The following is a 13045-nucleotide window of genomic DNA, read 5'->3' on the forward strand; positions in this document are numbered from 1 at the left end:
CTACACATATAACCATGTCATGGACGGATTCAGTGCGGTTCTCACTAAATCGCAACTCGAGCAGCTTGAAAAGATGCCAGGACATCTTGCAACGTTTGAGGATCAACTTGGCCAGCTTCACACGACACATACGCCTAAGTTTTTGGGACTAAAGAAACATGCTGGGTTGTGGCCGATTTCTAGTTTCGGTGAAGATATGATTATTGGCATACTAGACTCTGGAATTTGGCCAGAAAGTGAGAGTTTCCATGACAAAGGGATGTCGGATGTACCTTCTCGATGGCGCGGGACTTGTGAAACCGAAAACTTTTGTAATAAAAAGCTTATAGGCGCACGTTCGTTTAGCCAGGGGATGAAGCATCTAAAGGAGAACATTTCCACAACAGATGACTATGATTCGCCTAGAGATTTCGAAGGACATGGAACACATACATCTTCAACAGCAGCTGGTAATCGAGTACAGTCTGCTGATTATTTTGGTTATGCCAAAGGAACAGCTACTGGAATAGCACCAAAAGCACGGTTAGCCATGTACAAAGTGTGGTTCTTCAATAACTCATATGATGCTGCAGCAAGTGATACACTAGCTGGAATGGATCAAGCAATAGAAGACGGTGTAGATCTGATGTCATTGTCGTTAGGGTTCCACGAGACACAGTTTTACCAAAACCCTATCGCGATTGGAGCATTTGCAGCTATGGAAAAGGGGATATTTGTATCTTGCTCAGCTGGTAATGGGGGCCCTCATCCGTACACTATGTTTAATGGAGCTCCATGGATCACCACCGTTGGCGCAGGAACAATAGACCGAGATTTCGCGGCTTATGTTACGCCAGGTGAGTTTTTTTTTTTTTTTTTTTTGGTGGATTAGGAAACGTAAAAGCATTTCTTGGATGCTTTTGAAACATATTTGGTTTTTTTGAAGTCCACTAGTAGAGGAAGTGGACTCAACATCATAATTCATTTCTTTTCCAGTAACTTTAAAATAAAATCTGAATACACTATTTTGTTTATTTATTTTTTTAATTTCAATGTAAATTTAATCAAAAACTGAGATTTTGTTACTTATGTTACGCCAGGTGATCAGAAGTATGGAATCCTAATTGGGAAATCTATTTTCCCCCAAAATCTATTGGTAGAGAGGGTTCCTATATACTATGGATATGGAAACAAAAGCAAAGAAGCTTGTGATGATGGTTCTCTTGATCCCAAAGATGTTCAAGGCAAGTACATTTTCTGTGATGGAATGTCACAAACTGAATTGGAAACTAGTGGAGCTGCTGGAGCTATCTTCATTTCAGAGTCTGACGACAGTAAATTTCTCCGGCCAACAGACTTCAATCTGCCATATGTTGTGCTCGAACCGAAGGTCAGTCATCGGTTAAAAAATTACATAATCAACACCAAAAATGCAAGTATTAGCGTTAAGTATGGTGAAACTTTATTAGGTGTTAAGCCAGCTCCACAAGTATCACACACCTCCTCAAGAGGCCCCGACACGCAATCTCCATGGATCCTAAAACCCGATCTCTTGGCTCCAGGAGTCAATATCCTGGCTGCATGGGCACCGAATAGAGCAAGCGCACCAATCGGAGATGATTATTTGCTCAGTGATTACAAACTCGTATCCGGCACATCCATGGCTTCGCCACATGTTGTTGGCATCGCCACTTTACTGAAATCAACCCATCGTGACTGGAGCCCGGCTGCAATACGATCTGCGATGATGACAACAGCCGATATTCTCGACAATAACAGAAGCATAATCATGGACATAACCTTCGGCGAACCAGGTATAGAATAATAAAAACTGCATAAGCTATATATTATTATGTGTACTATTGATAAGTTATCAAAATACAAATAATTACAATAACCCTAACAATATATTCTCTCTAATAATACAAGGTACCCCTCTGGATTACGGTGCGGGCCACGTTAACCCAAACAAGGCCATGGACCCTGGGCTGATTTATGACATCAAACCACAAGACTACATCAACTATCTATGTGCAATGAACTACACAAGACACCAAATCCAAATTTTTTCAAAGAAATCAGAGATTAATTGTTCAAATGCGACTCTTGATCTTAACTACCCTTCGTTTATGCTGATCTTAAATAACACAAACACCACTCGTTCCACTTTTCACAGAGTGTTAACAAATGTCGGGACGTCAAGTTCTTCATATCGAGCAGTGGTGGACACTCCTTCCACGGGGATGAACGTTGTTGTCAACCCTTCAACGATCTTTTTTGAAGGGAAATACAGTACAGCTACGTTTGAGGTGATTGTTGATGTTGACATAACTGATGCTCCTCCGGCCTATTATGGGTATTTTGGTAATTGTGGATATCTAAGCTGGTTCGAGGTGAATGGAACTCATGTCGTTAGAAGTCCGATCGTATCTGCACTCGCACCCTAAGGTTTAACAAAAGGTGCAGCCTCCTGCTGCTTTTGATGCTCCAAAGAGCTTCAGTTCTACAAGTAATGATCAATTCGACATGCAATTCAAGTATCATGGAATTTTTGAATTTATAGTCTTAATATATATTGAAAACTGAAAAAGAACGATTCAAATTTCAAAGGTTTCTACGTTACTGAAGTTTCTTTTTTTTCAGGCATTCAAAAAGCACAGTAAGTTAAAGAAAACTTGGAAGAGCAAAGAAAATGGGTTTAAAATACCATAACAGGGAATTCAAGTGAAATGCCCTGGACGAGCCTAAAAAATTTCCCTTAGGCCTTAACCGATTAATTTTATTTTTAAAGAACGATTAATGTTATAGCAATAAACATGGCAAAATCATAGTATTAGAATGACATACCATATAAGGCTAAACAATTACTTAATTAGGGCTCAACAAAACACCCAACTTATGGTTAAACAAAGCATCCAATTCTACCAATTAACAGTCACTCAATTAGGGATAAATTGTAGGAAGTGGATCAAAAAATCATATCTTTATGTGTGGGCGGTCGCAGCTGGTGTTGGACCGGTGGTGATCAACCGAGCAGGTGGCAGTCAATAGTTGTGTGGAGCTATGGTCTGGAGACGATGGTCGCTCTCGCCCTCGATGATTCAGTTTGCAATTCCTAATTTTTAATGTTGTTATTACTTATTAGATTAATGACTTAATATCGGGCATTTCACATTTGAACTAAGCTTTATTGATCAATGTTGCCAATAAGAGTTGTGTGTGTATATATATATATATATACTAGGTTAAAACTCGTATGGTACACGGGGTTGGGTAACAAAAAAATTGAAAAAAAATTATAACATACAAATAGATACTGTACTTGCAAATTTTTAATCTATAATTACATATCAAATTTACATTCACATCTAAGAACATTCATATCGTATCCATCATTTTGATCTTTAAAATTACGCTAAAAATGACTATAATTCTCTCACTTTCAATTATATAATATTTTTATATATCTTTATCTTTATTTTTCTCTCTCCTCTAGTCACAACAAACTTTCTAAAAATTTTTAAAAAATCTATAAGGTGAACAATGTTCTTCCATAATTACGGATGAACACTAACATTTTCTCTCTCTTTCACTCAAAACCCCTCGTAACCACTATCTATAATATGGGAGAGCCTCTCACAAAATATGGTGGACAAGATGTGAATGCTCTAAGAAATATATAGATACAAATACAAATATCTAAAAACTTCTTTATATACAACATTCAATGTCGTATTCGTAAGTTTGCCATATTATCAACAATTACGAGTTTGAGTTTATCTCTGCTTTTAACTCTGGACAAAGCGACGTAAGGCTGGCCATGAGAAAATACTGGTTGTCTAAGAAACATACCTACTTTGGATAATGACTGGCCTTGACTTTTATATATCGTCATGGAAAAACATACAACAATAGGAAATTGTCTTCTTTTAAACTTAAATGGAGTCTTCTTGTCAGATAGTGCGTTAAAAAAATTATAGGAATGAAAGTCCAATTAACATTACTTCAGCTTCTATAACATTTCTATAACACGCGGATAAGATTACTAGAACTCCCACTTTTAGTGCTAAATTAAAAAAGTTCGTGAAAATTTAAAAAAAGTAAAGCAAAAAGTCATACCACTATTTAGTTTACTAAATTATAAATTAATAGTCTTTTCATGTTCAAGTCTAAGTTTGACTTTCTTTTTCTTCACTTATTTATTTGTTCTCAAATTAAATTATTTTTTCTTGATTTATAATATTATATATATATATTTTAGTAAAATTACATTTACAGAATTTTACTCTCAAGAAAAAATGGTTTTATTTTTTTTAATAAAACATAATTAAAAAGTTTAAAAGCTGCAAATTACTTATTTTGGATTAATGTGGAAAACTAAGATCCTAAAATCATGGTTTTTTAAAATTTAGTTGAATATAATAGGGTAAATCTTGTTTAAATAATGAAAGCAAAAGAATGACACTTGTCAATATAATAGGGTAGGCTTATGTATAAATGACACATAAGCAAAATTAGCTTTAGTATATTAGAATAGATTGATATATATATATATATATATATAGGACAAAGATCCGTTAGAAATCACCCTTTATTGCGAGAACCGCGAGAACCAATATGAACACAACCAAAAATGGCTAAAAATAGCTAAAAAACACACACAAAAATTTTTTTTTAATATTTTTTATAAAAAAATCGCTACTTTATAAATTTTTTTTTTGCTACTAAAAGTAGCGATTTTAACATAAAGGGGGGGTTAGGTTTTTTTTGTTTTGCGGGGGGGGGGGGGGGGGGGGGGGGGCGTGGGTGGGGGTTAGGTTTTTTTTTGGGTTTTTTTAGCTATTTTAGGTTGTGTTCACATTGGTTCTCACGGTTCTCGCAATAAAGGGTGGTTCCTGACGGATCCTTCTCCTATATATATATATATATATACTAGTCACGTACCCGCGCAATGCGGCGGGAGTGGCAATTTACAATAGTATAATTGTTTACCGTTAGTTTATCCGTCGTCTCGTGATATATTGTATAGTACTTAAGTTAATTTTCTTATTCGTGATATGTTGACACTGGTTTTTCTGTTAGTTTATTGATTCTTTGGTGATCTTCTACAAGAAGAGTACAAAACAAGGAAGTAGATATAATTAAAAACAAGAAGAGTTCAAAACAGTCAAGTAGCTGGACAAACCAATAAAAACAAAATGTGGGGAGTCTCTTGTATCTCTTCCTGTTTTACCAATACATCCGTTCGCTTATGACTTTCTTGTATCTTCTCCTCTACTGTACCAGATTTCGACACATAAAAAAATTGTTAGACGCTTACAGGTGATTTAAAATAGTAATTAAAAGGTAATTTCTGGAAGCAAATAAGGCACAAAATCTACTAATTTACCTTCTTTTTGATACGGATGCGATTAATTAATCACGCAACACTTCCTGGTAGACAACATTTGATGTGTAAACTCCGCGTTGTTTGAATTCTTTGGCGAGATGTACCAACATCTTCGTACTTTGTCTTGAAATCCCTCTTGATAACGCGACATAAAGTTGTCCATGTGAAAATACAGAATCCGGTAGATAAATACCAACGTTCGGAATTGTTTGACCTTGAGCTTTATTAATCGTCATGGAAAAGCTAAGTCGAATTGGAAATTGTTTTCTTTTCAGCTTGAATGGGAACATGTCATCTTCAGAAAGGGTTAGAGGGATTCTTGGCAAAAAAACTCTTTTTCCGGCATGTTGACCGACTGCAATTTCCGCATCAATAACATTTCGCATGAAACCCTTACATATCAACCGCGTGCCATTACACAGGCCATGTGATGGATCGATATTACGTAACAATATTATTGGGCATCCAATTTTTAAACGAAGCTTATGAGGCGCCAAACCACTAACATTTAGCGAGTTTAAGAACTCGACCGGATAGAAGTTACGCTGATCGTCTTCAGCTTCATCAAAACTGTAATAAACTTTTTCCTCCCCTTGAAAAATTTCAATCATTTGATTATTAATCTCGTCAACACTCTCATTTTTAGTGGACAATATTGCTCTAGAGATTATATAATCTGAAGAATATACATTATCTTCAATTGATGGAAAGATGGCATGGATCAATTCTTTTATAGCGTTTTCTCTGTTGTTGCACTGAATTGTCATGTCATCGGGTATGCGAATATAGTTTCCTTCGATTGGTTCTTCAGTTCCATCGCCGACTCTTAAAAGAAATTTAGAAAACCACGGATCTTTCAGCGCTCTCATATTTATGGTCAACCGCATCTTCTTAGTCAAAGACCAAAGAGGTGACATTCGTACGCTGGAGTCTACAATCTGTGCTCGAGTGCCACGTTTAATAACCGGCAACACCTGTCTGAAGTCACCTCCCATAACCATTATCTTCCCACCAAATCGGAGACTAACGCCTATAATGTCTTGGAATGTACGATCGACTGCCTCAATCGCCTGTCGTTTAGCCATCGACGCTTCATCCCATATGATTATTTTGGCAGACCGAATCAGTTTAGCGGCCCCACTCTATTTTTTGATATTGCACATTGAATTATTTTCAAGATTAAGAGGAATCTTGAATCTTGAGTGAGCCGTTCTACCTCCTGGCATATTATTAGCCGCTGCACCTGATGAAGCTGTTGCGAGAGCAATAAGACCACGTGATCGAATTTCAGTAAGCAAGGCAATGTACAAAAATGTTTTTCCAGTTCCACCTAGGCCATCAATAAAGAACACGCCTGGAAGATCATTATCAAGATGCATCATGATCTCATCAAACACGTTTTTCTGGTCCGGATTAAGTGAATCTTTGGCACTCAAGTGTTCAGGTTCCAAAACAATCCCATACTCTTCTTGTAACTCACGATAACCTGCATCTTGTAAGTTAAAGTCGTCTGTTATCTTAGGAAGGTCGAATTCATTGATATTTTTACCCATGGATTGTAGCAAGACACTAATTTCAGTAAGAACCATATTTTGAACTCGTTCTATACTTTGACAGTGTAACCGATGATCTTCAGACAGTGATTCAAACTGGTCATTCCATAACTTTCGAATATCTCCAGGTTGGCAAAAAATCATTATGGTCGCAAATAACCTTCGAAGAGCATTAGGAAACTGAAACGTAGAGGCTTCTTCGAGACATTGTGATAGATATTCATCGTCTTCTATTAAGCCTAACTCAAGAGCTGCTTTTCGAAATGTCTCACACCGTTGACCATTAACTGTGCATAGATGTTCAAAAGAAGTAGGCCCTCTGACATTTGACAAAAGTAGGCGTAAGTAGTACCTTTCTCCTTCGGCTGGATTAGCGGAAACGATACGACCTCTTTGGTTTTTACGGCCACGAGGATTCCAACGGCGTGTGCTTCCATTCCACGTAAAGTGTTTTGGAAAATCTTTATACAAATATACCCATGCTGTTTCATCGATTCTATTTCTCTCAAAAAATGCTGTTAGCATGGTTCTCTTATCCCTTTCCCTATCAACAATATTAGACATTAAGTCATCATCTCTAAATCTAACCATCTGATTATTTGGGAGATGAAGTTGTAAGGCTAAAACAGAAGGAGAGATTTGAGAAAGAGAGAAGGAAAAAATGCGCCACATAGCCTCTGGGGGCGATATGTAGCGTGCATCTTGAAAGCTCTTTATCTCATTAACAACAACCCCTGGCTCACTTTGATCAACTTGAATAACCTGTTTGTCATGTCCTTTATAAACATATTTAAAAAGATATTTCACAGATTTTATACTTGAGCAAACTTCAACATTGATGTGGCAGTTAAACATCATCAAAAGCCTTGGGTTATATGGGACCACCCATCTATTATCAAGTGTTTTTCCTCGTACATCCACTTCTATCCCGGTGTCTCTCCATCGATACAACGGATACGAATCCTCTCCTTGTGTTGTCTGTTCATTAAATTGTCTAGGATAGTGAAAACGACAAATTTTAGGATCACCCTGCATACAAGGATTGCTTAATCGTAAATTGCCGCAAGGACCGTGAATCATGTGTTTGATAACCATCTCATGCAATTTGGGATGTCTTTTTTTGTTAGGAATTTCAGCACACACAACCTTATCATAATTGTCCGCGTTATTGATCTTGTGTTGCGGGTACATAATAAGGAGAAAATGTGCGTGCGGCAAACCACGCTTTTGAAATTCGATGACATAAACGTATGACTTAATTTCCCCAAGGATATGTTTCTTGAAGAGTTGTTCCTTAAGATCTTCTAATTTACCCCGGAACACTCTTGAAACAAGGCCTGGACGATCTTGTGCAGTTTGACCAACATGTAAATTATCACATATCTCAGGCCACTTAGGATTACACGTCATTGTATGGAACATATCAGGCTTGCCGTCGTCTTGAAATAAAGTCATCGCATCTAGAAACCGACGTCGCATGTCGCGAGGCCCTCCGATGAAAGATGCAGGCAACACAATTCTTTTCCCGACTCTGTTTGCATGAACCTCACCATCATTGACGCAATCCACAAGACCTTGGTACAAATCGGCCCGTATCTTAGCCTGGTTTCTCTCACAAAATTCTAAGCGTGACGTCTCTATTTTTATGTAAACATCTACCGCAAACTGTTGTAGCAGTCTACCACCGAACAGAAGCACGTTTTCGGTAGATCGAATCTGGAACTTGTAACTGTAGTACTCTCGCATAGCCACGGTTGTTCTACCACTTTGTGTGTTAGCCTCTGAACGATGAAGATGTTTTAAAAACAAACAGTTAATAAAAATAAGACGCATTACGGTATTTTTATGATCTTCACTTAAAAAGGATAATAAATTGTTGGTACCTTCCATTTCTCCTTCGATGTTGTCATTGTTGCGAACCTCATTTATTGATACTCCGTGACGTGGTATGTTTGCATGCCAACCCGACTCACCATTAGGAAAAAATAGAGGATACGACAATGGATCGTAACAACTGAAGTACGGCTGAATAGTTTGGCTATATTCAGACCTACCATACACAACAATACTTCATTTATACGAAGTGATATTGTCATTACCTTCTACCCAAATACCAGCAACCTATATAATCGTGAACTATAAGTAAGTAAAATAAGCAATACTATTAAATAATTTTAATTAATATAATATATTTTATATACCTCCGATGTCGTTGGTCGGTTGTACACCCTTTGGTCAAGTTCAACCGAAGCATTCAAAGTGACTCTATAGTTGTCCAGAGGTCCTAGTTCTGCAAGTCTTCTAAATGTATCGACATATGGGTTTGTAGAAAGAACGCGTGTCAAAATCTAAGTAATACGACGATCAAGATTTGGCCATTGGAGTCTCAGATCTAACTCGGCATCAGGATCATAAAAATACAACTGCAGGTACCTAGGGGTTCCATCCCTCGGAACTAATTGGTCGATTTTGTGATATATTCCTCTATGTGCACGAAAAGTATATACAACGTCTCTCATATTGTTCAATGTATCATCCAACGTCACTCCCATTGAGGCAAAAGAAAAATTCGTGTTATAAGCACGAATGTTTTGCCTAAAAATATTTCCAATTTCATCTTGCGATGTGAAAAGTCGGTGCAATTCCTCTGGAATTTCTGAATTTGCTAACACATTTTTCCCACTCATACAACAAAAGGTATCAAATTCAAATTGAAAACGTTTTGCTCCACAATCAGGACATGCACCACGTTCTTTTAAAACACGATGTTCTCTAGGTAAATGATCGTAAACAAAGTTATATGGATCATCTTCTACATTCTCATTTTGGAAGGAAGGTTGATCAACTACTTCAGAAAATTGAGGTAAAAGTGTACGTGGTTGAATTCGAACACCTAAAAAATTCGTTGTCTTAAGTAATGAAGTTTAAAGATATCAAATTCAATAAAGAAATCAATGTTAAATAAATAGAAACCTCGTGATGTTCTGGTAGTGACTTCATCAACTACATTGGGGAATGTGGTTGTCGGCGTAACATCATTGGTCGGGGTTGATGTAATTTGACTACCGTTTGAAATATGCATTCCATTGTACTCCTTACGTCTCACGGTAGAAATACTTGACGCGTTCACGTTTGTCATTTGGGTAAATTGAGTAATATTAGTCTGTAAACTTCTTAACGGTGTCCTTTCTGTTGATCTATTACTCATTAAAGATAGCGATGAAGCACTTTGGGAGACCTCACCACTCCCAAATTTGGGGACTTTGTTATTTTCTTTGCGTGCAGCATAATATCTTTTGTTATACCCTTTTCGTTTTTCAGCTTTAGTAGATGTACTCGAGCTAGAAGCTTGATTAAGATGGTTTGGTTGTCCATTAGTCATTGTAAATTGTTAAAGTGTCAAATACCTTGCAAATTAAATAAAAGATAGTTATCATAGATGATGAAATTCTGAAATTATTACAAGATTAGTACACGACACTTAAACAAAATAACATCATTACCAGAAATAGAAAACAAAAATTCTTAAAACATTGAATACATAATGATAACATTAAGTGAAAGCCAAACTAAATACTTGGTGAAACGACGGTCTCCACAAACACCGCACCCTTATAACCACGAAACCAAGTAACTGGATAAAGAATTTCGAAGGGCTTCGTATCCATTTCAATAGTAAAAAGCTTCCCTAATTTAGTCATCACAAACCAATTACCATTCGTCACGTAATGTGTTATATCGCCCCACAATGACAATGATATTGGGGGGATCGGAGGACACGATAAGACCTTAATCCAGTAATCCTCTTTTAACGTCCACAGGTCAATTGTTATCTCAAACCAGCCAGTCGTGGCAAACATGTGAAGCTCATTTTTTACATTCACTAAAACACCTTGAACAAATCCCGTAGATGGAACAGGTGGAAAGCTTATCTCCTTGAACTGCTCTGAATTAATATCAAAACAAATCACCACATTTGTACCTCCAACCCAACATTCACAAAGAGTGAAATACAGAGTACCACCACAAAATGTGCCTGGTGACCAATAGAAATTGGGGCTAAGGTACTCTTGTCTTGTTAAGAAAGGAATATTTCTCCAAAAGTTTAATTCCCTAGAATAAACATAGCTTTCATATACACCCCACCTACGCTTGATATGCAAGACCTTGTAATCATCGGCATCATCAGCATACAAACCAACGGCATCAAGATTATTTATATAGATTCCAAGAGAATCAGGTGTTGACAAACGCTTGAAAGCAGTAGTTGTTGGATTCCAAAGAAGCAACTCGTTTGTATGATTCAAGCAAACACACAACAATCCATTCAAATGTGAAAGTATTGACACATCATTATTTTGGTGGTCGAATGGTAATGTAACTATTGACCTTGGCCCATAATCATAGGATTGAAAGATGATCGGATGAACAGAGCATGTTAGGTCGTCAATTAAGAGAACTCTCTAGTTAGATGAAACTAATGAGCGAGAACAATGTACCCTTATGAAATCTCGAGTTGACAGCAACGCATACCATTCCTTACAAACACTCCTAGAACGTCCTACGACCTTCGCTGGCACCCTCGTTAATATCTCAAATATTGTTTCAATAGGAAGGTCAGCCATGGTGATACCTTCGTTTAAGATAAATAATAACTTTTTAGTTGTCCAACCTATCTAAATTATAGTTTGGTGAAAAATAGGTGTAACCATTACTTTTAAATCAAGTAATATAACATACTTGTTACAACATAATATAATATTAAACAAACTAAAGTATACTTCTACAAGTAGGAAATAAACATAAAGGCAGTTAACCAAAAGCAAATCACATAACACCATCATGGATTTTAATATTCAACAACTAAAGATATAAAAACACCCAATGTTTCTATCATGAACAGGGACTTAAGTATAGATCCATAATTTAAATATCTCGTGCCTCGAGCATATCTGGGTCGTACGTAATCCTACTCAGTTCTGTAGACTTCAAAATATTAACTGAAAAAAAAAATAAAAAAAAAACAACTTTTATTAAATTACATGACCCATTAAATGTAACTAATTTTTTAGAAAGTTGATGTTTAAAGCATAACGTACTATCCGGTAGGTGAACCAACTTGACACGTGATACGTATATGATAGACTTTCGTTGCACCGCTCGAATGGTACATATAACATCGGAAGGCTTCAGGGCGGACAAAAACATTTGTATTGTATGACCACTGTACACAACAATTTTAGGTTAAAGTTCTTTTAAAATTAGTTTTTTGTTACATACGGTGTAAATATTATGTCTCTAATATGTTAATAAATAATAACTTACGTCTTATCTCGAAGAGAAAGTTCGAAACAACGATCCCGTTTACCTTCTATTATCCTCCCAACCACATCTACAATGAAATCAACCAAATTGTATACACCATATCTAATATATAAATATATAACCTTTTATATTTTTAATTAAAAAATAAAGAATGGGATTTTATATGTACCAATAATAAGTTTTTTAGGTCTTCTGTCATGCTTCAATTTCATAATGGAAGGCACCAACGGATATATACATGCACCTCTTGGAATCGTAAGCTCCAGTGATAAAAGCTTCGTATATTCATTGATGATATTTTTTTTTCTCCGAACAGACTAAGAGGTAATTATGGTACTTTGGGTACTCATGATAGTGGAGATTCTCAATTTGGAAATTATTCAACAAAAAAAAGCCACCCACCAATGTAGCGTCATTATATAGGTGTATCAAATGTTGTGGAACGATCGCAACAATTTTTTGTCTCTAAAAAAAGAACACATTTAGTGGTGAAAAAACATTCACTCGTATAACATATAGCAAAATAAAATAATGTTCTTACGTTTTGATCAAGAAAAATGACGACTAATCTCTTTCCCTCGACGTCATGCCAAATAAGTTCGACCATAACAAAGGTTAGATTATACCAAGCTCTATCATTTCTCAATGATGAAAATTCGTCGACCGTACAATGACCAGACATATCCTATTAATGTTCAATGTTAGTCAAAGAAAAAATAAAAATTACATATATTTAAATTTATATCTGTTTAATTTTTAAGGTCAAGTAGATAAGAGAGGGAGCCAACTAAAATTAAAG

General features: G+C 36.3%; 4 protein-coding genes and 1 long non-coding RNA gene across 5 annotated transcripts in view; 1 reads left to right on the plus strand and 4 right to left on the minus strand.

The window, feature by feature from the left end:
• The window catches only part of LOC110931975 (subtilisin-like protease SBT3), a 2860-nt gene extending 206 nt beyond the window's left edge, over positions 1 to 2654 (plus strand). The window contains exons 1-3 of the mRNA XM_022175343.2: positions 1 to 836; positions 1080 to 1793; positions 1909 to 2654. The exon at positions 1 to 836 is cut by the window's left edge and continues 206 nt beyond it. Of these exons, the coding sequence (XP_022031035.1) occupies positions 1 to 836; positions 1080 to 1793; positions 1909 to 2426 (2068 nt within the window). The 3' untranslated portion in view covers positions 2427 to 2654. The remainder of the gene's footprint in view (positions 837 to 1079; positions 1794 to 1908) is intronic.
• Positions 2655 to 5394: 2740 nt separating this feature from the next.
• Positions 5395 to 6453, minus strand: LOC110931976 (ATP-dependent DNA helicase PIF6-like). The gene has a single exon (XM_022175344.1). It carries the CDS (start codon positions 6451 to 6453, stop codon positions 5395 to 5397), a length of 1059 nt encoding a protein of 352 aa, XP_022031036.1.
• A 57-nt stretch (positions 6454 to 6510) lies between these two features.
• Positions 6511 to 10303, minus strand: LOC110931977. The gene is made up of 4 exons (XM_022175345.1): positions 9895 to 10303; positions 9355 to 9814; positions 8805 to 8971; positions 6511 to 8702 (listed from the first exon to the last, which is right to left on the minus strand). Exons 1-4 carry the CDS (start codon positions 10301 to 10303, stop codon positions 6511 to 6513), a joined length of 3228 nt encoding a protein of 1075 aa, XP_022031037.1.
• A 187-nt stretch (positions 10304 to 10490) lies between these two features.
• Positions 10491 to 11546, minus strand: LOC110931978 (F-box/kelch-repeat protein At3g06240-like). The gene is made up of 2 exons (XM_035988099.1): positions 11469 to 11546; positions 10491 to 11384 (listed from the first exon to the last, which is right to left on the minus strand). Exons 1-2 carry the CDS (start codon positions 11544 to 11546, stop codon positions 10491 to 10493), a joined length of 972 nt encoding a protein of 323 aa, XP_035843992.1.
• Positions 11547 to 11859: 313 nt separating this feature from the next.
• LOC110927952 lies at positions 11860 to 12149 on the minus strand. The gene is made up of 2 exons (XR_002586029.2): positions 12021 to 12149; positions 11860 to 11921 (listed from the first exon to the last, which is right to left on the minus strand). It is a non-coding gene; the product is annotated as an uncharacterized LOC110927952 (long non-coding RNA).
• Positions 12150 to 13045: the final 896 nt, after the last annotated feature.

This window comes from Helianthus annuus, chromosome 3 (assembly GCF_002127325.2).
Source record: "Helianthus annuus cultivar XRQ/B chromosome 3, HanXRQr2.0-SUNRISE, whole genome shotgun sequence".
NCBI lineage: Eukaryota > Viridiplantae > Streptophyta > Magnoliopsida > Asterales > Asteraceae > Helianthus > Helianthus annuus.

What these genes read in the sequence shown, in the direction of transcription:
- LOC110931978 (XM_035988099.1), bottom strand. Translation starts at nt 11,546, where the DNA reads ATGGCTGACCTTCCTATTGAAACAATATTTGAGATATTAACGAGGGTG. An exon ending in TCGTAGGACGTTCTAGGAGT is followed by an intron (nt 11,385 to 11,468) that starts GTTTGTAAGGAA and finishes TCATCTAACTAG; the next exon opens with AGAGTTCTCTTAATTGACGA.
- LOC110931977 (XM_022175345.1), bottom strand. Translation starts at nt 10,303, where the DNA reads ATGACTAATGGACAACCAAACCATCTTAATCAAGCTTCTAGCTCGAGT. An exon ending in CACTACCAGAACATCACGAG is followed by an intron (nt 9,815 to 9,894) that starts GTTTCTATTTAT and finishes CGAATTTTTTAG; the next exon opens with GTGTTCGAATTCAACCACGT. An exon ending in CATCGAAGGAGAAATGGAAG is followed by an intron (nt 8,703 to 8,804) that starts GTACCAACAATT and finishes TTCATCGTTCAG; the next exon opens with AGGCTAACACACAAAGTGGT.
- LOC110931976 (XM_022175344.1), bottom strand. Translation starts at nt 6,453, where the DNA reads ATGGCTAAACGACAGGCGATTGAGGCAGTCGATCGTACATTCCAAGAC.